General features: G+C 34.7%; 1 protein-coding gene across 2 annotated transcripts in view; it reads right to left on the reverse strand.

Annotated features, from left to right (window-relative positions):
- Nucleotides 1–26,967, reverse strand: part of STXBP5 (syntaxin binding protein 5) — a 214,002-nt gene that overhangs the window by 87,532 nt on the left and 99,503 nt on the right. For both annotated transcript variants that reach the window (XM_036767272.1, XM_036767271.1), the window contains exons 9-11: nt 26,349–26,427; nt 11,047–11,201; nt 873–945 (exon numbers count right to left, since the gene is read on the reverse strand). In XM_036767272.1, coding sequence (XP_036623167.1) covers nt 873–945; nt 11,047–11,201; nt 26,349–26,427 — 307 coding nt within the window. The remainder of the gene's footprint in view (nt 1–872; nt 946–11,046; nt 11,202–26,348; nt 26,428–26,967) is intronic.

Raw genomic sequence — 26,967 nt, forward strand, 5'->3', positions numbered from 1 at the left:
AACTGCTAAATAAACAACGATTTAGAGCTTTAAGCTGAAGCAATGAGCTCATTAAAAAGATCAAAAGAAGCAGAAACCATTCTACTCACCACAAAGTCATTTGTGTCCTAAATAAAATTTAGCATTCAATTAACCTAAACTTTTCTTAATAAAAAAAAGGAAGTATGGGAGGAAGAGGGGAACATAGAAGGTTCCTATAAATAAGACATAATATAAAATAAAAAATTAACTTTGTATTGACAAGATAGTAAATAAAAATTATTTTATGATAGTTATTTTCCTAAAGCTCTTTCTAATAGTAACACATCACAGAATTCACATTTTAGCTAAAATAACGATTTTATACTTTTAACACATTTTTAATCAATCAATAAGCATTTATTAAGAACCTACTTTATATCTGACACTGTGCTAAGTATTGTGTACATATAAAAACAAAAGTGCAATTTTGATAGGGCCAAGTCCATTAACAAAATCTTCTTATAGACCTAATGTGAAAGAAGAACCACTTGGTTTCTCAATCACTTAATTAAAGTGAACTTTAAGATAATGTTAACAAATTACTTAAGGATGTATGATTACAGGACTATATGAATCTTCCAATAATTTGATTTTTTAAAAATTCTACAACGGATATGATATTTTCTTCTACACTGTAAGGTAGGAGTCTGGAATCTATAATAAAACAAAGTTGGGACATAACTTTATTCACTAGAAAGAAGAAACTTTCATCAGAGAAAGGGCAATTTCTTCAAACCCAAGCAAAGAAAATAACTCAGAAACTGCTCAGCTGAAATCAGTTTCAAAGAACTGCAATACTGCATTCTACTGCAAATGAATCCTCTTGCTCTCCTCAAAGTTGCAAATCTTACCCATTTTGTGCAAGGTCTATAAGTACTAAATCCTTTTCCAGAAGGACAACCACAGCATATGGTTCTTGAAAATCTACAATACCAAAACAAATTTTTTTGAAAACATAAGAAAATAGAATAGAATTTAGAAATTTCATGATGACATTTTTAGCTGTCACTTGTTTCACTTTCCAAAAACCTTATCTAACATTCTGACTCCCTGATGACTTCAGGGTTCATATGTTATAAAGCAGGTTTTGCTAAAATAATGACTTTCATAATATTTCAAATTCCTATGCCTTCATTTTATGAAGAAAACCTAAATTAAAATCAGAATATTTGTAAACTTATCACCATTTCAGTGTCATAGCTACACAAGTGTTTACAGAACAACAAAAAAATCAGGCATTATGTTTTTTGTTTGTTACTGCTATATACATTAAATAATGAATGGGAGATAATGACAATTTTGGCTATTTTAACTGACACTTATAAATATGTCTGCATACAAGTAGTTATATGTTTTCCTTGAAAGCTTTTATCAAAACTTAACAAAGGTACAGTAACATAAATGAGGTTTATTAGGAAAACAAGTTAAAACTTTTACAAAACAGGCTCTGCTCTCAAGGAATTTCATCTATAATAAGGGCTATAAAATATGTATACATATATTACATATATTATACACATGTATGTATAATTACTGAGGAGAGTGATAGTAATAGTGACTGGGGAGATCAATGAAATCTTTTACTGACAAGGTGGTATTAGAGACACACATTAAAGCAAGATAAAGACTTTGGAAGGTATAGATGAAGAGGTTAATATAATAGAGTCTGAGAACAAGTAGTTCACATTGGTGAAAAAAAGGAATTTTTGAAGGTAAGTGGAACAAAATAAGCTTGGAAAAAGAGTCATGTTGCAGAGGCCTTAAGTGTTAGACTGAGGACTTTATTTTACCTGATGGCTCTGAGGAGGCATGAAAAGTTTTTGTTTTTAGCAGGGGAATGATATAGCCAGAACTGTGCCTTTGGATGAATTGTTTTAACAACTATGTGAAAGGCAGATTGAGGAGAAAGAGAAAGAACCTGGAAAAAGTGAGCCCAATTAGGATGCTATTATACTTAATGCAGGCAAAAAGTGATAGGACCTGAATTGAGGTGGTGGCTAAAAGGGGTGGGGTAGTTAAGGGAAGAGTTAAGGTTGACACCTTTTTGCAGATTCAGCCAGAGAGACTGAGAAGATGGTAAAGAAACTGAAACGTTTGGAGCAGATTTTCAGGGAAAGATAATGAATTTTGTTTTAGATGTGTTGACTGAGATGATGATGAAATATCCAGGTAGAATCTGAAAAGAAATGAGGGTTGAATACACACATATGAAGAGAGTAAATGGAGGTAGGGGAACTGGAGGAGAGAGAGATGGGGGGTGGGGAGAAATTTTTAAAGAATTTATTAACTAAAAAAAAAAGAATTTATTAACTATAGAGTCAAGACTATGACAGGAAAGTGAGACCTAGTGAGGGACTGGGCAAACAAAGAGGAATAGAAAAATTTAAGCTCATAAAGATGCAAAATATATTTAGGAGTGAGGATGGGGGAGAAATGAATGATCAGAGATGAAAATGTCAATTCAAAAATCATACAAGTGACACACTTATGGGATGGTGAGATCCATCAGCTTTATGAATGGTTCAAGCACAATGAAAGTGAAGGTCATAGATGTTGAGGAAACTGATCACTAGGAAGGTAATGGTGTCTGAAGTCCGAAAATATAAGGGTAGAAGTTGAGGTGGACAAGAAGTTGCAGTTGACTGAATCAACTAATAATTTCTTTTTTTAATTTATATTTATTTTTTTAAATTAGATTTTTTTATTTTTAGTTTACAACACTTAGTTTTCAATGTTCTTGAGTTTCAAATTTTCTTCCCTTCCCTTCCCTTCCCTCCCCTGCCCCCCCAAGACGGCATGCAGTCTGATATAGTTTCTACTTAAACCTTCACATTAAACTTATTTACACAATAGTCAAGTTGCAAAGATTTATGAGCAATGGAGTGAATCATGAGAGAGAAGAAACAAAACCAAAAAAAAAAGAGAGAGAGAGAGAGAGTGAACAAATAGTTTGCCTCAATCTGCATTCAGATTCCACAGTTCTTTCTCTGGATGTAGCTCCCTTGCTCCATCATGAGTCCTTTGGAGCTGTCTTTGAGCCTTGTATTGCTGAGGAGATACAAGTCTATCAAAGTTAGTCATCGCAGAACCAATATGTCTGTGGTTGTGTACAATGTTCTCCTGCTTCTGCTCCTCTCACTCAGCATCATATCATGAAGGTCTTTCCAGGTTATTAACAAAGTCCGTATCTTCCCATTTCTTATAGCACAATAGTATTCCATTACATTCATATACCACAACTTGTTCAGCTATTCCCTAATTGATGGGCATCCCCTAGATTTCCAATTCTTTGCCACCACAAAAAGAGCAGCTATAAATATTTTTGTACATACAGGTCCATTTCCCACTTGTGTGATCTCTATGGGATACAGCCGTAGGGGTGGTATTGCTGGGTCAGAGGGTATGCACATTTTTATAACCCTTTGGGCATAGTTCCAAATTGCTCTCCAGAATGGCTGGATCAGTTCACAACTCCACCAGCAGTGTAACAGTGTTCAAATTTTCCCACACCCTCTCCAGCATTTATCATTTTCCTGTTTTGTCATGTTAGCCAATCTGACACGAGATATGTGGTACCTAAGAGTTGTTTTAATTTGCATTTCTCTAATCAATAGTGATATAGACCATTTTTTCATATGCTCATAGATCTCTTTAATTTCTTCCTCTGAAAACTGCCTGTTCATATCCTTTGACCATTTCTCAATTGGGGAATGACTTTTATTCCTACAAATTTGGCTCAGTTCCCTGTATATTTTAGAGATGAGGCCTTTATCAGAGACATTGGTTGTAAAGATTTTCTCCTAATTTTCTGCTTCCCTCCTAATATTTGTTGCATTGGCTTTGTTTATAAAAAAACTTTTCAGTTTAGCATAATCAAAATTATCCATTTTGCATTTTATAATGCTCTCTATCTCTTGTTGGGTCATGAATTCTTTGCTTTCCCATAAATCTGACAGGTAAACTACTCCTTGCTCTCCCAAAATGCTTATAGTATCAGCCTTTATTCTTAAATCATGTACCAATTTTGACTTTATTTTGGTATATATGGTGTAAGATACTGGTCTATACCCAGTTTCTGCCCTACCATTTTCCAATTTTCCCAGCAGTTTTTGTGAAATAGTGAATTCTTAGCCCAGAAGCTGGATTCTTTGGGTTTATCAAAGAGTAGATTGCTATAGTCGTTGACTTCTCCATCTTGTGTACCTATCCTATTCCACTGATCCACAACTCTGTTTCTTAGCCAGTACCAGGTAGTTTTGATGACTGCTGCTTTATAGTACAGTTTAATATCTGGTATGGCTAGGCCACCTTCCCTAGCATTTCTTTTCATTAATAACCTAGATATTCTAGACCTCTTGATCTTCCAGATGAATTTTGTTATTATTTTATCCAGCTCTGCAAAATAATTTTTTAGTAGTTCAGTTGGTATAGCACTGGAGAGATAGATTAATGTAAGTAAAATTGTCATTTTTATTATATTAGCTTGGCTTAACCACAAGAAACTGATATTTTTCAATTTATTTAGATTGGACTTTATTCGCATGAAAACTGTTTCATAATTATGTTCATATAGTCCCTGGGTCTGTCTTGGCAGATATACTCCCAAATATTTTATAGTGTCTACAGTAACTTTAAATGGAGTTTCTCTTTTTGTCTCTTGCTGTTGAGCTTTGTTAGTGATATATAGGAATGCCAAGGATTTATGTGGGTTTATTTTATATCCTGCAACTTTTTTTTTTATATCCTGAAACTTTTTTACTTGAATCTCTAGGATTCTCTAAGTAAAACATCATATCATCTGCAAAAAGTGATAATTTAGTTTCTTCTTTGCCTATTCTAATTCCTTCAATTTCTTTTTCTTCTCTTATTGCTATGGCTAACATTTCTAGTACCAAATTGAATAATAGGGGTGATAATGGACCTCCTTGTTTCACCCCAGATCTTCTCAGAAGGCATCTAGTTTATCCCCATTGCATATAATGCTTCCTGATGGCTTTAGGTAGATGCTATTTATAATTTTAAGAAAGACTCCGTTTATTCCTATGCTTTCTAGTGTTTTTAATAGGAATGCATGTTGTATTTTGTCAAAAGCTTTTTCTGCATCTACTGAGATAATCGTATGGTTTCTGCTAGTTTTGTTATTGATATGATCAATTATACTGATAGTTTTCCTAATATTGAACCAGTCTTGCATTCCTGGAATAAATAATACCTGGTTGTAGTGTATTATCCTCCTAATAAGTTGCTGCAATCTTTTTGCTAATATTTTATTTAAAATTTCTGCATCAATATTCATTAGGGAAATTGGTTTATAATTTTCTTTCTCTGTTTTGACACTTCCTGATTTAGGTATTAGTACCATATTTGTATAATAAAAAGAATTTGGTAGTACTCCTTCTCCGCCTATTTTTCCAAATAGTCTATAAAGTATGGGAATTAATTGTTCTTTAAATGTTTGATAGAATTCACATGGAAAACCATCTGGCTGTGGAGATTTATTCCTAGAGAGTTCATTGATGGCCATGGGGCTATTTAGATAATTTACTTACTCTTCTGTTAACCTGGGCAATTTGTGTTTTTGTAACTATTCCTCCATTTTCCTGAGGTTATCAAATTTATGGGCATACAATTGGGCAAAATAATTACTAATTATTGTCTTAATTTCCTCTTCATTGGAGGTGAATTCACCTTTTTCATTTTTGATACTGGTAATTTGGTTTTCTTCTTTCCTTTTTTAAATTAAATTGACCAAGGGTTTATCAATTTTATTGGTTTTTTTTCATAAAACTAGCCCTTAGTTTTCTTGATTTCAATTGTATTAATCTCCCCTTTGATTTTCAGTATTTCTAATTTGGTATTTAATTGGGGATTTTCAATTTGTTCTTTTTCTAGTTTTTTCAATGGCATGCCCATTTCATCAATCTCCTTTTTATCTATTTTAATCATGTAAGCATTTAGAGATATAAAACTTCCCCTAAGAACTGCTTTTGCTGAATCCCATAAGTTTTGGTATGTTGTCTCATTACTGTCATTCTCTTGAATGAAGTCATTAAATTGTTTCTATTATTTCTTCTTTGGCCCACTCATTCTTTAGGATTAGATTATCTTTCCATGGTCCTTTATCGCAATTAATTTTTATTGTGTCATGATCTGAGAAGGATGCATTTACTATTTCAGCCTTTCTGCACTGGATTGTGAGGTTTTTATGCCCTAGTACATGGTCAATTTTTGAATATGTGCCATGTACCACTGAGAAAAAAGTATATTCCTTTCATCCCCATTCAGTTTTCTCCAGAGGTCTATCCTATCTGCCTTTTCTAAAATTCTATTCACCACCTTAATTTCTTTCTTGTTTATTTCAAGGTTAGATTTATCAAGTTCAGAGACGGAGAGGTTGAGTTCCCCCACTAGTATGGTTTTGTTGTCTATTTCTTCCTGTAACTCCCTTAACTTCTCCTCTAAGAATATGCATGCTATACCACTTGGTGCACATATGTTAAGTAATAATATTGCTTCATTGTCTATGGTGCCTTTTAGCAGGATGTAGTGTCCTTCCTTATCTCTTTTAATTAGATCTATCTTTGCTTTTGCTTTGTCTGAGATTAGAATTACTACTGCTTTTTTTACTTTAGCTGAAGCACAATATATTCTACTCCATCCTTTTACTTTTACCCTGTGTGTATCCCCCTTTTTCAAATGTGTTTCTTGTAAACTACATATTGTAGGATCATGGTTTTTAATCCATTCTTCTATCCACCTCCATTTTATGGGAGAGTTCATCCCACTCAGATTCACAATTATGATTATAAGCTGTGTCTTTTCTCCATCCTGTTTCCCTCCCCTGTTTATGCTTTTATTTCTCCCTCCCTCCTTCCTCTCCTCACAAGAGTTTTCCTTTTGACCACCACCTTCCTCAATTTACCCTCCCTCTTGATTTCCCTCCCTTATCTTATTGTTTTCCCCATGCTACTTTTTCCCTCCCTTCTGACCACCCCCCACTTTCCTTTCATCTTTCCCCACCTACTGCCTATAGGATAAGTTTGATTTCTATACTTTTCAGAGTATGTTATTCTCTTCTTGAACCAAATCTGATGAGAGTAAAGTTCATATACTACTCTTCTCCCCGCTACCTTTCCCTCTACTATAATGTGTTTTTGTGCCTCTTCATTTGATGTAATTTACCCTTTTCTACTACCTCCTTACCTCTTCTCCCAGAACCCTCCCTTTACATCTCTTAATTATGTTTTTTATCCTTATATCAGTTACTTTATACTGACACCCACAGTCTATGTGTATCCCTTTCAACTGTCATAATAACTGTACTATTCTCAAGACTGGCATATATATATATATATAGTAAAACAACATAATCCTATATAAGGATGTAAACAATTTGCCCTTATTAACATGGTTTGTGGGGTTTTTCCCCCCGTTTACTTTTTCATGTCTCTCCTGAGTTTTGTCTTTGAAGATCAAATTTTCCATTAAGTTCTGGGCTTTTCATCAGGAAGGTCTGGAATTCCCTTATTTTGTTGAATGTCCATCTCCTTGCCTGAAAAAATATGCTCAATTTTGCTGGGTAGTTGATCCTTGGTTGTAGTCCAAGCTCCCTTGCCCTTCAGAATACCATATTCCAATTTCTCCTATCATTTAACGTAGAAGCTGAAAGATCCTACGTGATCCTGACTGTAGTTCCACGATATTTGAATTGCTTCTTTTTGGGGGCTTGTAGAATTTTCTCCTTGACTTTGTAATTCTGAAATTTGGGTATAATATTTCTCGGTGTTTTCAATTTGGGATCTCTTTCAGGGGGTGAGAAGTGGATTCTTTCAATGATTATTTCCCCCTCTGGTTCTAGGACCTCTGGGCAGTTATCTTTAATAATTTCTTCGAAGATACTGTTCAGGCTCTTTTTTTCATCATGGCTTTCCGGTATACCAATAATTCTTAAATTGTCTCTCCTGGATCTATTTTCCAGGTCAGCTGTTTTTCCAATCAGATATTTCATGTTTTCTTCTATTTTTTTTTTCATTCTTTACATTTTCTTTGACTACTTCTTGATGCCTCATAGAGTCATTAGCCTCTACTTGCTCAATTCTAATTTTTAATGAGTTGCTGTCTTCATTTTGCTTTTGAGTCTCTTTTTCTAATTGGATAATTTTACCTTTCAGGGAGTCATTTTCTCTATTTAGATTCTGAATCTCCTTAGCCATTTCGCCAATTTTACTTCTTAAAGATTTAATCTCATCTGTGTTTTTTTTTCCATTTTTTTCTTTTATCTCCCTATTTTGGTTTTTAAAATCCTCCTTTAGCTCTTCCAGTAATGCTTTTTGGGCTTGAGACCAGTTCACATTCCCTTTTGAGGTATCAGATGTGGATATAGTGTCAATGTTGTCCTGTTCTGAATTGGTATTTTGATCTTCCCTGTCTCCATAAAAAGAATCAATGGTCCTCAGTTTTTTCATGTTCTTCTTCATGTTGGTTAGCTTTTTCCCGGCTTTACAATGGGTTTCTTCTTTTGGGGCTCTGAGATCTCTGTCCCAGGTTTCTTGTTCTGGGAATTGTGAGCCTAGTTACTGGCTTTGTGTATTATGGCCTTTGGTTTCCTGAGGTGTGGGGCAGGGGTCTCTGGCTGCCGGAAGTCTCCTCTTCCCCTGGGGGTGCTCTCCAGCAGCAGTGGTCTCAGCTGTTGTCTGTACTGGTGTCTGTCCCTTCCCCTAGCTGTGCAAAGGCACTTCTGGGTTCCTGGTGTTGACCCTTGCTGGATCCCTGCTTCTGGGACTCAGGAATTACCACTGTTTGGCTACTGAAGCCCCACTTCTGCCTCCTCTATTCCAGCGTTTTTCGCTGAGGAATTCTGCGGGTCAGTGAGGGAGAGAGGGAGGGATGAAAGTCACTTACCTGGCCATCATGTCTCCCAAAAGTTCCATAAGGTGTGTTTCAAACCTTTGGGCTGCAAGCCTCAGGAGCAGATGTCTCACAGCCACAGAGAGCTGCAGTGCTGTTTCCCGTCACTTCGACCAACTCCCATCCTGTGTTGGGAGGCCTGAGGATCTCCGCTGGTTTCTGGCACCCAGCTTTCTCCCAGCCTGAATCCCTGGCTGGTGTCCGCAGCTGCTTCTGCTTTGGTGCTGTCTGGTGCCGCTCTGCATGTCAGGCGCTCTCCCAGCCTACAGATCTGTCCCATCAACTTTTTAGACTCTCCTGGCCTGGAAATTTGCCCCACTCAGTCTACTTGTGTCTAACTCTCTCAAATCTGCTCAGATTCACTTTTTAGAGGTATCTGACAGGACTTGTGAGAGAGCTCTGGTAAGACACTGTTTGGCCATCTTGGCTCCGCACCCCACCCCCCCAACTAATAATTTCTTAAAGAAAGGAGTGAGGGCCCTCACCCTCAGAAAATTGGCAGAGATGAGAAAAGATGAAAACAGCAAGTGTAGGGTTTATAGAAAAAAAGGAACACTGTTGATTGAGAACTGGTTCAATTATTCAAGAATTATGCCTACCTAATGACAAAAACTTACCTACTCTTTGACCCAGAAATCCAAATGCTAAGCATATAAGCCAAGGCAGTCAAATAAAGGTAGGTTTCATATACCAAACAGCACCATTTTTTGTGCTTCTAAATAACTGAAAATACAGTAGATAACCTTCAATTTGTAACTATCTGAATATATTGTGACATATGAAAGTAATAGAATATTAGTGCATTGTAAGAAATGGTAAATATGAAAAATTCAGGAAACCATGAATAGACTTACATGAACTAATGAAAAATAAGCATATACAGGAAAACAATATGTACGGTGTAGAAGCCATCTTGGCTTAAATATACTACAACTCTCATTTTCCTGTGACTGGAGGTGACAAAACAGTATCTCAATAACCCTGATCTTTCCCATGCCCTAAAACATATTGACTAGTTGTTAAAAATAACCTAATCTAAATGATCCTCAGGTAAGCCTTGAGTTAGTTTATTTTGCTCCTCACTTTATATTTTATAACAGGATGTTTAAATTCAGACACTCTGGAAGTAACTGGACCCAGAAGATGCCCTGATTTCTATTAACACATAAAGCTTTTTTCTTCACTTTAATATTATAAGATTTCAGATTCATTGAAGGGGTGGAAATAGCCTCATTCAGAAAACTGTTTTCCACAGTTAACTAAGTGTTAAAAAGAAACTTTAGACAAATTTCAACCACTAAACAGAAAAAGTACTTTTATTCCCCCAATGATGTTAACAAAACTAATCAAGTTAAAAAAAAAGAGACAATGATTGGACTGATGGATCACAGCTAAAAGGAACAGGACAGAATACTATAAATGCATGGATTAAACCTAAAAGGAGAGGTTTCTGAGTCATAATGGAAGAGGGAGGATTTGGAAGTGGCATTAGAGAACAAAGAGCATGCCAACTCCTACCTGGCCTAGTGTATCACTGGACATGAGAGGGAAAGCCAGAACTGGAGAGGGTAGCTAGAGACACAGTGTTTTCTGGAGAAGGCCAATTTGTCATAAATGCATGAAGATGGAAGGGATGTGAAAAGAAAAGGCTTAGGATGAAGGGAAGTTTGTTATAATAGTGCAGTGGTTCCATAGCACACAACTGAAAACAAAGACCAAGAAAAAAAGGGACTGGGGAAGGCAATAAAAATTAGAAGTTGTGACAGTTGTATCCTTTCCCCAGAAAGGTTATCAAAAGTACTGAAATGGAATGTTCTTATAACACCGACCCCGATCTAAAGGTCAGACACAACTGAACAACTAGAGGCAGCAAAGGCAGCACAGGCAATATGGCACAGTGACTAGAAAAACAGTCTTGGAATTCAAGTCCTGTCTCTGACATATACTGGCTATTTAAGCCTGGACAAATGACTTTGCCTCTCAGTGCCTCAGGCAACTCTCTAAAACTTTATGTCATTGGCAAAATAGTTGGTGATCTGCATTCATTAAAGGAGTTTCTATGTCAATGAAATTAGAAGGCTGGACAAAATAAAGATTAAGGAATATTATATAGCTTACCATTTGGGTATGGTGTTTCACAGAGTGTAAGAAAATCGACAATCGAATAGTCCATTTCTAGCACAGCTGTGCTTTTCCCATGCATAACTGTTAAACAAGGTCTCCTTCCTACAGTATCATAGGACAAACCTCCTGAAAGAATAATAAAAGGCTCCCTGAAAATGAAAAAGAAACACTTATGGTTACAAAATGTATGGATTAGGTTTCTCATACATTACCATCATTTGATAAAAGGACCAAAAATAACTTTATGCTAATGTGTTATTATTATGAAAAAAATTATATTAAATTTGTCACAACCAAAAAAAAGAGTTTTTAAAAGCTTATCCATGATAAGGTCAAATGGTCTTTATATTTTTTAGTATGAGTTATCATTGTGCCTTCTCTCTCCTTTCATATTTTTTTTCCCTTCTCCTATATTTAATTTAAAAAAAACAAGTCCTAGCAATTCATTCTTTGAACTGTTGCTAGGCTTCATTCCCTTCCCAGGCCTCTCACTCTAATCCCACTACTACCTCAGTCAGACCTCCATTAATTCATTACTGGCTCAACAGCAATTGTCTCTGATTCTAGGCTCTTTTAAACCATAAATAATGTGGCTCAACAAGTCTTCCTTAAAACATATTGTTTATTATTTCTTAACTATATACCTCATAAAGTCTAAAACTTCCCAATGAAGTTTTAAAAACCCACTGTTATCGAGTCCATCACACCGATCAAACTATATATTCAATTACTTCCAAACTTGACAGTATGTTCACATCTACCTTAATGCCATCATTTAGGCTATTTTCAATACTAAATATGCCCTTCCCTCTCACTTATTTTACCTATGTAAAACATATCTCTCCCTTTAAAGTTCAAAGTTAAACCTTTTGCATAAAGGCTTGCCTGACTCACCAAACCCTCAATAATCTTTCCATTTTCTTAAATTCTTAGAATTGACAACACTAAATAACAGTCTGTTATATTATCCTATATATCCTATAATTTGTTCCAAGAATCTGAGTCATGTTTCACTAAAATAAATTGTATAGCCCCATTTTTTAGCTTCTTTTAGATCCCCAAAAGTACTTAGTACATATAAGTGATCAATAAATATTTATTGATTCAAGAACAGAGGTAAAGGAGGCATGTTACTTATTTTCTGCCATATTTATATCCTTCACATTCAGCAGCTAAATCCAATAATTTATTACAAGTTAAATAGTATGCACTTAATATGCCTAGTATACCATGCTAGGTAAAATGTCAAAGATAAATAACACAAAGTTCCTGTTCTCAAGCAGTTTATGTTATGTGTGCACAGATAAACATAATATAAATAAGAATATAAGTTTTTTAATTTTAAAAATGAAATCCTATCCAAAGTCAGGTGAATAATAATTACTATTATCATCACATAACAGCTTTGAGACAGTATTTTTTCAGAACTCTCCCAGAAGCTTCCCACTATGGATCTAAGTCCCAACTCAAATGGCTCTCTTCTGAAGGAGGAGGAGCAACTGTTTGGAGGCTTTATCTGACCTGTAGTTTATAAAGATTCCATATCAGTATCTCTATGGCCTTGAGTTCCACAATTATCTTTAACACTAAAGCTTATCTTATCTTGATTACATAAATAATATGAGGTCACAGGTCCTGACTTCTCAATAGCACTCCAAAGAAGTCAGGTTTGTTGTACACATTCAGTAAGTCTAACCTATGGTGAATAGCATGACTAGTGTTCCACAGGTGAATACAAAACAAGTTATCCCTTTGCTCCTTGGGTTCCATGAAACTAAGGGGGTGTCTGGTTAATATTTATTGTGCAACAATAAATGTATGGCTGAGCTGGTGGGGCTAGAAGGAGTATCAAGGGGCACTGTGAAGAGACCACAATCTACTCAAAAATTTTCTGATTCATCAGGGAGAGAAAGAAAACTTTCAGTGCTACATAGTTCTTTTAAAAATACTCCTGACCAAAATCAAAGCTACCAATAGTCATATGAAAAAATGCTCTAAATCACTATTGATTAGAGAAATGCAAACTAAAACAACTCTGAGGTACTACCTCAAACCTATCAGATTGGCTAAAATGACAGATGTTAGAGAGGATATGGAAAATTAAGTACACTAATACACTGTTAGTGGAGTTGTGAATTGGTTCACCCATTCTGAAGAACTATGCCCAAAGAGATATAAAACTGTACATACTCTTTGATCCATCAATACCACTAATAAGTCTATATCCCAAAGAGTGTACAACTAAAGACAAGGACCTATTTGTAGAAAAATATTTACAGTAACTCTTTTTGTGGTAGCAAAGAATTGGAAATTGAGGGGATACTCATCAATTGGGGAATGGCTGAACAAACTGTGGTATATGATTGTGATGGAATACTACTGTGCTATAAGAAATTATGAGTAGGATGGCTTCAGAAATATCTGGGAAGACACATATGAACTGATATAAAGTGAAATAAGCAGAACCAGGAGAACATTGTGTACAGCTGTAATGATGATCAACTGTGAAAGACTTAGCTATTCTAATCAATACAACTATCCAAGACAATTCCAAAGGACACCAATGAAAAATGCTATCCACCTCCAGAGAGAGAATAATGAACTCTGAGAGCAGATTGAAGCATACTTTTTTCGCTTTATTTTTTTTCTTGTGTGTGTATACATATATATATATATATTTTTTACAATATGGTTAATATGAAAATGTTTTGCATAACTTCACATGTATAACTGATATCATAGAGAGCAGGGAGACTCAAAATTTTTAAAAATGATTTTCTAAAAAATAACTAACTTAAAAAATGCTTCTGATCCAACTTCCTAAGTTCTTCCATTTGGGGGAAAAGGTAAAATTGGTATCACATTAGCATCATGCACCATGATTTGAGTCAGTATAATACCAGCACTATGCTTTGAGTGGCAAAAATCTCTTGATGACTTGACTAATCTTTTCTGGAATGTTTGGTCATCTTGGTTTTAAAATTTTTTTCTGCTTGTTTGGCCCTGATGACACTCTTGACATGTTCTGATACAATAGGTACTCCTAAAGCAATTTATAAAAATGTCTTTAATTTGCTCAGCATAGAAATACCAGAATTGCCCTTTTAGAAAATACTTATAATTCCTTTATGGAATATGGAAGAAGGAAAAGAAGAGCTCTTCTTCAAAGCAGACAGCAGTTTATTTTCTTAGGTAATTAGCAATGTTGAGAAGGGGAAGCCTAGATCTAGGCATTCTAAAAGAGTGCAAGCTACAATTTTTACCAATTACATATGCTGTTCCTGGACAATATTTGAATGGAACTGAAACCAGAACCCAGCAAAGTTTGTTGCAAGACTGAGGAGACTAAAAGAAACCAAAGGCTAATAAAGGATTGGAGAGACTCACCAACTAGGCAATAAGAAATTTTTTAATCATGAATATTTCCTTTAAAAGGTGCACTGGGAGGCACTGGAGAAGCTAAGGATAGATGAATAGATATAGATATAAATAGAGATATTTCCTCTATGTACAGAGACATGTATATATGGATATCTATAAATCTATCTCTATCTATCTAAAAGAAATTGATTGCATTTAAAATAGAAAATAACTTGTTAATGTTGTGGGAGTCATTTCTACATCATTTCTCTGATTAGTCAGACTAACAACGCATTATAGCAAAGATCAAAATCAGTACCAAATCAGACTAAAAATAAGAAAATATGGTGCTTAATTGAGGAAGCTTGAACTTGATCCATTTTTAAAAAACTAAAGATGTCAAAAAATGGGAATGGGACTTTGAAAAATATGTATCAGGACAAACTAATACTATTTCTTAAGGCTAAAAAACTTAAATTCAGTTGAGGAGATCAACTGAACCTAGAAAAACAAACTCCATCAACAAACTTAATCTATTTCTCCAGTTAAAAAGGTGTTTATCAAATTTTATAGACACTGATAGTGGAATATTATGAACAATAGTACTTCCTATAGCATTGAGAGGTAGGAGCACAACTTGGTAAGTGGTCCAACTAAACAAGATCTTTCCTGAAGACATTTAAGGATGAAAATGGAAACAGGAAAACAAACAGCTGAAGAGTGGAAAAGCTCTCTCAAAACTTCAACATCGAACTTCCCTCCCTCCCCCCATTAATGATGCCACATTTGGGCTCTAAACATCACAGTCTCCAATGTGTTTCACAAAGAAGTAGAAATGGCACTAAAGAAAATAAAGATAGGAAAAACAGCTATACTTGACCATATATACACAGGAGGTCAATGCTAAAGGTGACAAAATTATGAAGGTGCCTCAGTATTGATTCTCAAATTATATGAAAGAAGGGAGGGCACTAGAGGATTAGTAAAGCTCTGTAACAAAAAAAAAACAGCTCAGGATAAAAATTACTGATCCATATATGCTTACTTTCCTATTTCTATAAAATTTTGGTGGGAAAATTTTATACACACATTGTGAGTGTTCTTGAAGGTATCAGAAGAGAACAGGAAGTCTTTTATAACTGATATTTACAAAGCAGACTACATCTTTATAGTAATCAACTAAAATTTATTCAAAACACAAGTTTCTATTGTTTGGTGACTACTCAAAAAAAGCATTTGATTCAGTAGGGCACCTATTATTGTCTTAAAGACTCTTTTTCAACAACTTGTTTCTCATGCATGACAAAATCAAGAATTCTTGAAATATTTCTTGAAAATAACATAAGAAATTGGCTCCATTATTGTAATCAAGTAAGATATAACAGAAAAAGTAGGTGTAGAAGCAAAAATAAGAAAAACTGAAGTTAAACTAAAAATTAAGACCTTAAAACATAATATTAAGCTCCACTGCCTATGTGCTAAGCCTTTAAATCTGCTAATTTCTATCTCCACAACATCTCATGCATAGGTTCCCTTAAGTGTATTCATAAAGCCAATATACAAGTTCAGGCCCAGGCTTTCTTGGCTGGGATTCTTTCAAATACCTCCTTGGATTATGCTTGAGAACATACAAAAGCTACCAGATCACATCATCTGTTACTCAGTTATCTCTTTAATTGCTTTCTAAAGTGATCTTTTTAATGTTATCTCTTTAACTACCAATTATGTTGGTCTAGAAGACCACTGTCCTTGTAACTACATGATGTATTTAATAAGCTTTTTTATACTATTAGATCTGACACTAAACACAACTCAGATGTGTTTTTTTTTTCCTCAGACATACTAACAAAAGGTGTTTGAAACTGTCAAGGAGGAAATCCAATGCAGAGTCTAACCTGAAGAAGGATTCCCTGTAAAATCCCTGTGGAATTAGTGATGCCTTCCAATAAGCTCCTGTTTACAGATGATCTTGCCTTCACTGTAACAACTTTTAGGACAATGCAGGGTCTCCTAAATAATATTCACAATGACTCAACAGTGTTTAACCTAACTATCCTCACAGGAAAAACCAAATACATTAAGAATGCCTACTACTGACACTACATTCAGGAGGATAAACAAATCATAGAGTTGATCCATATGGACAGTCACTGAAGATAATGAATTAGGTCAAGAATTGAAGAGGAGCAGAAGCAATGGCTGGGTTGCCTGTGAAAAATCACAGAGTTCCCTTTATACTCTAAGCTTTTGCCTAAAACTAAACTCCATATTTCTAACTTCAATATTGTTCCAGTGATGATGCTACTAGATAATAAAGGCTCTGAAGAATTAAAGTTGCAGTTCATCCAAAGCTCAAGAAAGTGATATATAATAGGTGCGAATCAGCTACAACAAGGAATTATGATAAAAGAACATAAAGGATATCATCTGATAGATGTATGGGCAGAAAATAAGAAAGAGATAACTCAATACTCTAGGACAGGCCATGATCTCAATTGGTACTAATCAGTTAGCTAGCATTTATTGTTAACTACCTACAATATGCCAGGCACTATGCAAGCTCTGGGGATATTAAAAAAAAGATAAAATATAAAGGACTTTCCCCTGGTCTCAAGAAGATCACAATTTAATGCAGAAGACAACGTAAAAACTACATACAAACAAAATATATACAGGATAAATTGGAGATAATAAACAAGGAAAAGGTACTAGCATTAAGGGAGATTGGGAAAGGCTTCTTGAAGAAGGTGGAACTTAAACTAAAACTGAAGGAAGCCATAAAGCTCAGAGGCAGACAAGAGGTAGGAGTTTCAGGCATCCAGGACAGCGAGGAAAACGTGCAGAGTCAGAAGAACTCCCAACATGGAATGTCACGTTTCAGGAACAACAAGGAGGCCAGAGTCATTGAATCAAAGTGTACATGGAGAGATATAAAGAACAATTAGACTGGAAAGATAGGAGAGGGGCCAGGTTATGGAGGGCTTTATAAACCAAAGGATTTTAGATTTAATCCTGAAGGCAAGTGGGAATCACTGGAATTGACTGAATAGGAGATATTAGACACAGAAAAGAATCATTCAGAATTAGGAAGCATGGATGGACTGCAATATAAACCACTGCTCATGCATCCCCATCAATTAGATTACAGATCTACTCAAGTATCAAAGATCAAATTCACATCTTAAAAGTTCAAATCAGTGCCTTGCATAAAATTATTCCTTAACAAATGTCTGTTGAATCTAACTGAAACTAGAGATTTAAAAAATGATTCATCTTCTTTCAATTAGGCCAAATGTCAACAGAACTAAAATCTGTAATATAATCAAGCCTCAAGCCTCCCTAGGGTTTTCAACTTTTATTTCATCAAAAATAATTTGCTGTATTTAAATGTGCCATTGAAAGGAATTACAGACTTTATAGTCTGTCAGATACTCTGATTATCTCATCATAATAGGAGAGAAAGTCAAATAAAACCAACAGACCAATAGATAATAAAGAATTTACATCACATTTTGACAAAAAAAGTATTTATGGACAGGTAACAAGAGAATTCTACATACAAATGAGTTTTCTAATTAACCTAGAATAGTTTTGTTTGTCAGAGATATTAGTTATTTGATGACAGGAGACCTTGGCTGATGTCCAAACCTTATGTTGCTATTTTGAATAAAATTCAAAGGTAGGAGAAGTAAGATAAGAGGATGGATTTTTTTTTTTGGTGGGGGGTTAGGTGGAGTGGAAGAAGGATGCAGTTTGGAACAAGGAAGGCTAGAAGAATTTAGCAAATTAACCAGAGATAGGACTGAACCTGTGATGTCTTTGGCAGAAGGAACTCCTAAATGAGGAAACTACCTCTACCAATACTAGTTAGCATTTTCTCTGTTCTAAGAGTAAGAGATGGAAAGGGGAGGGGTGATGGATTGGCATCGTAGGAAGATGGCATGGATGGGTATCTAGGGCTAGCTACATGTAGTAAGCTCTCAACAATCAGCAGGGTCCAACTGTAGGGGATGGATGGTGCTGTTGCACAACTAGAAGGAAAAAGGCAAAGAAATACATGTATACTCTATGGTCTTTAAGCTCTCTCATTCTTTTTACCCTGAACCATGCTTTCCTGTACATATCTTCTCAACTTCATCTTCCTCTCTTCAGGAAAGTCATCAAGTATCAGAATATATGTTGATTTACATTGGAAAATAATCTTTGGAGAATTTCTCTATTTCTTTGTTCCTTAGCAATCAATGGTGCTGCATAAGCTGCAGATACTTTTAAGGTGGTCTTTTTGCAAATACTTATCATCAGAACTGTTATGTATGATAATCTAATAATCCATTATAGAATATTTCTTGTTACCTTTGGTTTTTCTATAAAACCCTCTACCAACTCCTTTCTTTGTCTCTCCAAGGAGTATCAGTTTGATATCTTGCAGCTAAGTAGGCTACAAGTTCCTTCTTTTCTTTACTTCAGTCCAAAAGAAGGAGGCCAAGGTTGAAATGATTTAGTTCCTCTAGAAATATTTCCACTACTAGTCATTGGACAAGGGTGTCACATTTAGAGAATCAATGAACTTTAATATGACTATTGGTATTCTTCTTCGCTGGCACTGTTACTGAAGAAGGAAAAGAGGTCTCATATGGATTTTGTTTGAAAAAAAGTACAAGATATCCAATGAACAAAGTCATCCCATGGGAATGTGAAGATTAAAATGGAAGGAGGGTGAGAGATACAGAAAAAATATATATAAATATTATTAAAAATGTTTTCTCCATCAAAGACAGTGGTAGTACCACACTCAAATCCTAATTTTACATCCTGGGTGAATTATAAGGAAGATAAAAATGGCACTAAAGAAAACAAAATGGGAAAGTCAGTCTAATTGGACCAAGTAAAGGTGACCAGTGCTGAAAGAGAAAATTAAGAGGGGATTAAAAAACAGATATTCAAAGTACCTGAGGGAGAAAAATGTATTAAAAGCATAGAAAAAAACTTTGAACTCAATACCCAAAAAAGTGACCAAGAAAACATCAATAACTACTGACCTATAAACTAGGTTATTTATACAAAATCTTTGTAAGAGTCATTTATACATAAATCAATGGTATGCTTGATGAAGATAGTAGTACGAAACAAGGTTTTCACAAATGATATTCAACAATGGATCACATCTTTACCATTTCACAACTGACAAAAATATGTAAAGAATATAATATCCTGTGAATTGTTGATTATGAAAAAGCATTTGATTTGGTACAACAAAATGCTGCTTTACAGGCTCTTTTTCAACAAGGTGTCTTTTATGCATATATCAAAATCATTCAAGATTCAATGGAAAAATATAACAATAGAAATAATTCTTTTCAACAACCTGCTGAAAATAAATATCAAGTGAAGAACAAAACAGACTGGTGTTCACTAAAAGTGTTACCCGTTATGATGGAGAAGATCCATCATAGAGTCCAAATAGAAGAGAAATCTGATTCCCTCTGGATGTTGAGTTTTCCAGATGACCTATTTATAAATAATACTGTGCTGATGGCATCAAGCTCCTAATACTTCAGTGTCTCCTAGATAAGATCAGTAATCACTCAAAAGAATTTGATCTGACTATGTACAAAGGAAATACCAATTAGATGGAGAATGTCTATTGCCCAGATTTTAACATGGATTTGGCTGGACAACCTATAGAGTTTGCCAATCAATATGTGAGCCTTGTTCAGACACCAGAGAAGACAAGAAGTAAGGTCTAGAGTTGAACACATAGAAGAAAAAAGGCTGGATTGCCTTTAGGATAAGGCAAAGCTTCAATAATAACCCTCAAATTCCTATGAAAACAAAGGCCTATCTTTTTAATACCAAACTTTCACCAGTTTTGCTGAGCAGTAAAACACAGAACATAACAGTCTCCATAGAATTAATAATTACTATTACACAGAGGGTAATGGAAACGAACATGCTTGTTGTGAGTAGGCTGTTGCGGTTTGCCCTTCATTCTTGAAGAGAACTATGACATCAGGAAGATATTGCCATGACTTGTAAGTGAATTGTATTTAAATGAGGAAGGGCTGTGCAAAGTCACCTTTCTCCTCTGGATATCTGGATCCAGGGGCCAGATATAGATCAGGACAACTGAAGATGGCCTAGTGAGGAGACTATGACACACATTTAATGAGTCACTCCAAAGAAATATAGGAGCGAATAATGTCATCAGAGAATTTTATGACAAGAAGAGAAGACAGATTGGTCCAATGGTTTTTAGGGTGAGAAATGACAGGTAGAAATCCTGACTAGTAGACTGGAACCCTTAGAATACAGCAAAGAAGGCCACTAATATGATACATGGTACCCTTGTGCTGAACTTCTAGGAAGGCACAGACAAGAGTCACAAAGGATGGGCAGGCATGAATGGACTGCAATATGCATCACTGAAAAGACAGTGCAAATTGAGTCACAGATCCATTTCAGTATTTATGAAAATAGTCTAGGGAAAGTTGGGGAATTTTATAAATGCCACATAAGAAATCATAGGGAACAATAATAAAATTCTATCTTATTTGCTGGACATGTGACATTTAGTTGTTTTCACCATGTACCAACTCTTTGTGACCCCATTTGGGGTTTTCTTGGAGTGGTTTGCCATTTCTTTCTCTAGTTCATTTATGGATGAGGAAAGTGAGGCAAACAGGGTTAAGTGACTTGCCTAGGTTCACACAGCTATCTGATGCCAGATGTGAACTCAGGAAGATGAATCTTCCTGACTGTAGCCACAGCACTTCACCTAACTGCCCATGTTGCTGGACATACGAGCAAAATTATTCCCAAAAGTTTAACAATCACGTTTTGGAAAAATTAACATGCAATGACTTTCTAGATGGTAGCACATCAATGATAAAAGTGATACTTCAGGATGTCTGTCAAAACCAATTACAGATGAAAGACTTTTTTTTAAAGTATTGGCACAAGAGGAGATAATTTAAAGATATCTTAGTAGATGAAATCTCTGTTCAAGGTAATATTTAGGGAAATGGCACTGTGATTTTTTTGTTTCATATTACTATGTTCTATTGCAATCTTTAAAGGTAAAATAATTTAAGAAACATATTATATATTTGTAGGTACTTTTGAAAAATGAGATCATCACTCACTATTTGTTAGTCTTTATATTTCCCAAAAATTCACTTGCTTTAAGAATTATTATATTGTTTACCATGGGAAGATTAAGGCACATGATTAAGCTGTGGTTGTAATTGTTTAGGCAAAAATGTCTCAGACCATGAAAACTGGAGGTTTTTTTTCCTTTGGGGGATGGGGAGTGTATATATAACTTCTTATTCAGTAACAATATTCTGGCTAATTTGCAATATAGCAGTAAAATAATGTATTCTAGAGAAATGAGAACATTCTTACAATGAGAAAATTCTGGGCTTCAGTTTAACATTATCTGAAGTTTTGTTTTTAATAAAATTCACATTTGTCCGTTTAATAATAAAGGCTACAAAAGGGAGAAAATAAGCACAATTACCAATCTAAAATAATGTTTATATAAGCTTATAAATGCTTTTAATTTTTTAAGAGAGATATGGAAGTATATTAGTTAACATTAAAAAAGGATTACTTTTATAAGCTTTAAAGCAATTGCGACCTTGAACTGCTAGGGAGCTATGAGTATCATAGTGTAATAATTATTATGTTACTTGTCAAATAAAATTGTAAATAATCTAAAGGGCCTTAATGGATTTTCATTTAAGTATCTTGTTAGTAGTTAAGTATTGCACTTGTAACTCAATCTAAAATATCAGTGAAAATAAGTACATTTCAAAACCTTTACAAAAAGTATGAAGCTATTACTCTCCTAGGTCAATCCTAGAATCCAAAGTTTTTAAATGATGGGGACAATTTTTAAACTGATAAAATAAATACAAACAGAGCATGGACAAAGTGTTCTATTTCCCCACATTTCACAACAAAAAAGAATAAAAACAAGTCTGTCAATCTAACGAAATTGGTTTTCAAAAACCTTAGGAGAAAAAAATGCATGTGAATAAGTACATAAAGTGAAAAAAAATGGCTTGGCCATTATTTTTCCTCTGAATTGATGGAAGCCATAGTGAGTAATTATTATAGGTAAGTGTCATATAGCTTGTTACTACTTACCTAGTACCCTTGGCTCACTGATGACATATAGCCACACCAGATGGTATCAGCAGTTCTCTCCCCAGCAATGGACATGATTAAAGGCTCTGAAGCCATATCAGATAGGTAATGACTTCACCAAGCTGACTGTTAGAAGCACTTCTCAGATGTATCTATCTGAATGGAGATGCCTCCTCCAGTTTTTTAGTAGTATAGAATAGGGCACAAAGCTATCAAAAGAAAGTGGAACTACCCTGAACCTCCAAAATGGAGATGTTAGTGTCTGGTAAAACTACAAATCTTTGAAGAATGAAATTATAAGTTATACCTAGCTTAAAAAAACCCACAGTAATAGTTGCACCATATGGCAATGTATAGTAGTCCACTGAAAAGCTGAACTGTTAAAGAAATAAGGAATAAACTTTTTCAGATAAAAACACAGTTGGATAAGAAGACCAAAATTTTAGTCCATGTGGAAGGCAAGGTCAGAGTTGTAATAACTGCAAAATATTGCCCCTGAAGTTTTGCCTGAAAGGATGTCTTGTCTTCCATAGCAGCAATGGTTGTCCAACCTCTACTGGAGTGAGAGGCAGAAAATCATTTAATAAAGAATTTCTAACGAAGTATTATCCAAGACAAAATATCATGTCCTTTCTCTTTATATAGTGGGCATTCAATAAATATTTGGCTTGATATAAAATTCTGGTTTCTCAGTCTGATGTCCTTACATCAACAGAAATATTAAAAATGGCCTTCATAATATTAAGAACATAAAGGATGGGTTTTCCTGAGAGGGTTTGCAGTGTGAAAATGCCCTAGTTAAGGGAGAGAGAAGATACTAGCTTAGGTACAAATATATATTAAGTCGTAAGTTTGGTTCACCTGAAAACTGAGGTAGAAGACAAACTATCAGCTTTATGCTTACTAACTTGACTCAAAGTTGCTGGTTTCTGGTTGTGACCTTTTAACAACATACAGGTACTTCTGTCTCTTTTTAAGTGTTGTGTTTCTTAAATAAGACTGGCTTCCAATTTGTTTGGACCAGAGTGTGTTCTCTTCTCCACTTTTGGTACAGACGTATGATTTCATAATTTTACTATTATATTGTCCATTCCCAACTGGCAGATTGATAAAAGCCACATCCTTCTCTCTGTGACCTTTGACCAAATGTCCTGTGTCTCACTGTACAGTAGAGTAGAATAAGTAGCCACATGCCTGTTGATAGATGTGCATGTGAAATATGCATATGTGAAACATGTGATATGTGAAACGTGATATGTATATGAATACGTGAAATATTCTATACCATCCTATGCTCTAATAAATGTTCTAACTCTTCAAATTCTCTAAGATCTTGAAAGTCCTTTTACCTACCAATGTTAATTTCCCAAATCTAAAAACATTCAACACAAATAGAAATTGCATGGAAAAATAAAGCTACTTCAAAAATAAATAATTATTTGTTAATAAAAAAGTTGCCGATATTTCCAACTAAAGTGATAAAATATTCTCCAGCTCTTAGAGATGCTCATTAAGATGTAATGAAAATGACTATGCATTTAAATATAGCAAGATCAGACTTTAGGGTTCCAGAGTAAAGAAATCTCATCACAACAAAACGTATGCTATATATTAGGTTAATGTTGGAGCCCAGCAAACTTTTGTATGACTAACAATGTTCTCTTAAATATATATAGCTATACGGATGCCTCAAGAAGCTTGGAAAACAATCAAGTCAGCAAGCAGTTCTCTGCTGCTAAAACCAGTTGCCTACAAATTGGAAGCAACCAAATCCTGTCACGATGTTATGAACAGTATGCTAATCAGCAATTGATGGACCTCCTAAATAAGGTTCATCATGGGACCAAATATCTAAAAATTTGCAACTTTGGACATTTGCCCCAGAAGTCCCAGGAATCAACTATATGCAGGATGTGGAGATCTATAATGGATAGTACAAATTACTAAACAGAAGAAAGACAGAATAACTGAGAACCATCTAGCTTACCCCCAAGGCTGGAGTGGATAATACTGAACAAAATTAGAGCTGTCTGAAAATGGAAGGACTTGGTTCATGAATTAATTCCTCATCACTAGAGGTTTTCAAGCAGAGGCTCAACGTTTTAGAAGGGATTTATTCATTGGGCAAGAATTTGGACTAGATTTCTTCTAAGGTTTCTGTTTTACTACAGAGGATCTTATGATTCAAAAAGAGAAACTGAAGAACTTATCTTCTGAAGGTGTGGTCTGAGAAAGCCACAGAAAGGTCTGAAGAGCTCTAACAAGTCTTGCCCAGTAATTTCTCTACCAACCAGTCAAAAAAACAGAGCTTTTTGTCATATGTAGTTTTAGGAAGGGAAGAATTATTGTTGCTATCCAGTACAATTGTTACTATCTCTGAAGGAGCCAACAAATCTGTAAATTCAAATACTACATAGGAAGGAAAGAAAGAACAGATCATGAGAGGGAAATGTCTTTTCTAAGTAATTATCTTGTTTAGGTACACATAAGTTGCTGAATTGAATTAATAATTAAAATAAAATCATCTTAAAGGACTTCAAATGCAATCAACTCACTAAAAAAAAAGTATTCTAACCAGGGCAAATGTTTTAATAGTCCTTTATATTCTGCTTCTCTCATTTCCACCATTTTTGTAGCAAACATGGAAAGCAAAGCTTCCCCTTATGAGGACATTTGTCAGGTGGCTTCCTGGAGTTCATTCAACAAATGGCCCCATTTTAACTCCGACTGACTTATTAATGGCAATTAAAAATTTCATACATTTTGACTATCTCCTCATGTTACATGTTTTACTGGGAACAATGAATATTTCTAGACTATTTCAAATAACTTTGAAATTATAAACATCATCCTGACCAAAACAATGCTTGGAGACCATAAAAAATTTGGACTCTTTAGGTTCAGCATCATCTGTTTCCCACAATATTTCAAGGATCCAAACTCAAAGATACTAAGTTTGCACAGAATGGCAATAATAACTTCAGGCTCTGTGGCTTCTTTAACTGACTTGAATCACAAGAGAATAGGGTTGAATTAAAGAGAGGTATACATTTGAAAAAAAAGAAGGATGGCTCCACTAGCAATCATGGTAAACAAACACTCAATCTCTCATTTCCTATTATTAAGAGTCTTTCCCTTGGAGTATTGAGAGCTGAAGGGTCTAAACAAAAAGAAAATTCAAAATGGTAACCTCTTTATTATAAATGTCATCACCACAGGGACAGTTTTCTTGGCCTTTCTTTATATCCCCAGTGCTTAGCACAGTACCTGGTATGTAATAGGTGCTTAATAAATACTTGTTGCCTTGAATACATGACTTCCAACACCACTTTTATGGATTATTTACACAGGTGTTAAATTGTGCCAATTTTTATTAGTTTTTAAATAATGAATAAAGATACATTAAAAATTAATAAAAATACATGTTTTATAATGAAAAAAATTAGTAAGGGATTATTATTGAGATTTAATTCCTAACTTTGTTCTAATTTTCACTAGCAAATAAACAGATATTGGTGTTTGAAACTAAGTTAAAAAATGAAAAATAAAAGGTTAGCCAGAGAAAATTTTGAACTATTTTGAGAAATATAGTAAAACAATTATCAAAATTATAATGTAGAATGTTAGTATGTTTCAATTATCCATAATTTTTCAAACCAAGAGAACACAGAAACAATACAGTAGGCTAAAAGGATGTGGAATAGTTGTTTAAAACAAACAAATATAAAGTATATCAGGTTGAATAATCACAGACAATGAATGCTGGCAATGAAGTAAAACCTTACCCAGATCTAGTCGTTTTGAATTCCACCTTGAGGATAGGTTTGCATGGTTCTGGTTTTTTCCCATCCTTTAATTGCTTTCCTAAAAGATATTGCCTTGTATTAAATTCTAAAGTATTCTACATGATAGTTCTTAAAATGAAAGTGAAATGTGATAAAATGTAACTGGATACATTTTAAAGTTATTTTGGAGAAGAGAAGAGAGACATACAATCTGTGTGCTTAAGAAAATAGTACTGAAAAAAATATGATTAGTAACCTTCATTTATCAACATATTTCCTGAAAGGGGGTGGGGTGGTGTCAGATCTCAATTTCTTAAGTATAGAAGATGAGCAGGGCAGATTTGCCATTTGATAAAATAGCTTCAATACATTTATGAGCATTTAGACTTTGACAAAAACTTTTAGCATAAATGTTTTCTACTTGGCTTATGAAGTGAGAGAATCAAGAGTTGGAAGAGATAGCATAAACTATCTAATCCAACCCACACCTTAGCAAAAAAAACCTTCTACAACATTTCCAGTAGGGAGTCATCCAGCTTTTGGTTTAAAGCCCTCAAATGAGAGAAAGCTTACTATTTTCTAAAGTAGCTCATGTAACTTTTGGATGAATATTATGAGG

This window comes from Trichosurus vulpecula, chromosome 7 (genome assembly GCF_011100635.1).
Source record: "Trichosurus vulpecula isolate mTriVul1 chromosome 7, mTriVul1.pri, whole genome shotgun sequence".
In the NCBI taxonomy this organism is placed as follows: domain Eukaryota; kingdom Metazoa; phylum Chordata; class Mammalia; order Diprotodontia; family Phalangeridae; genus Trichosurus; species Trichosurus vulpecula.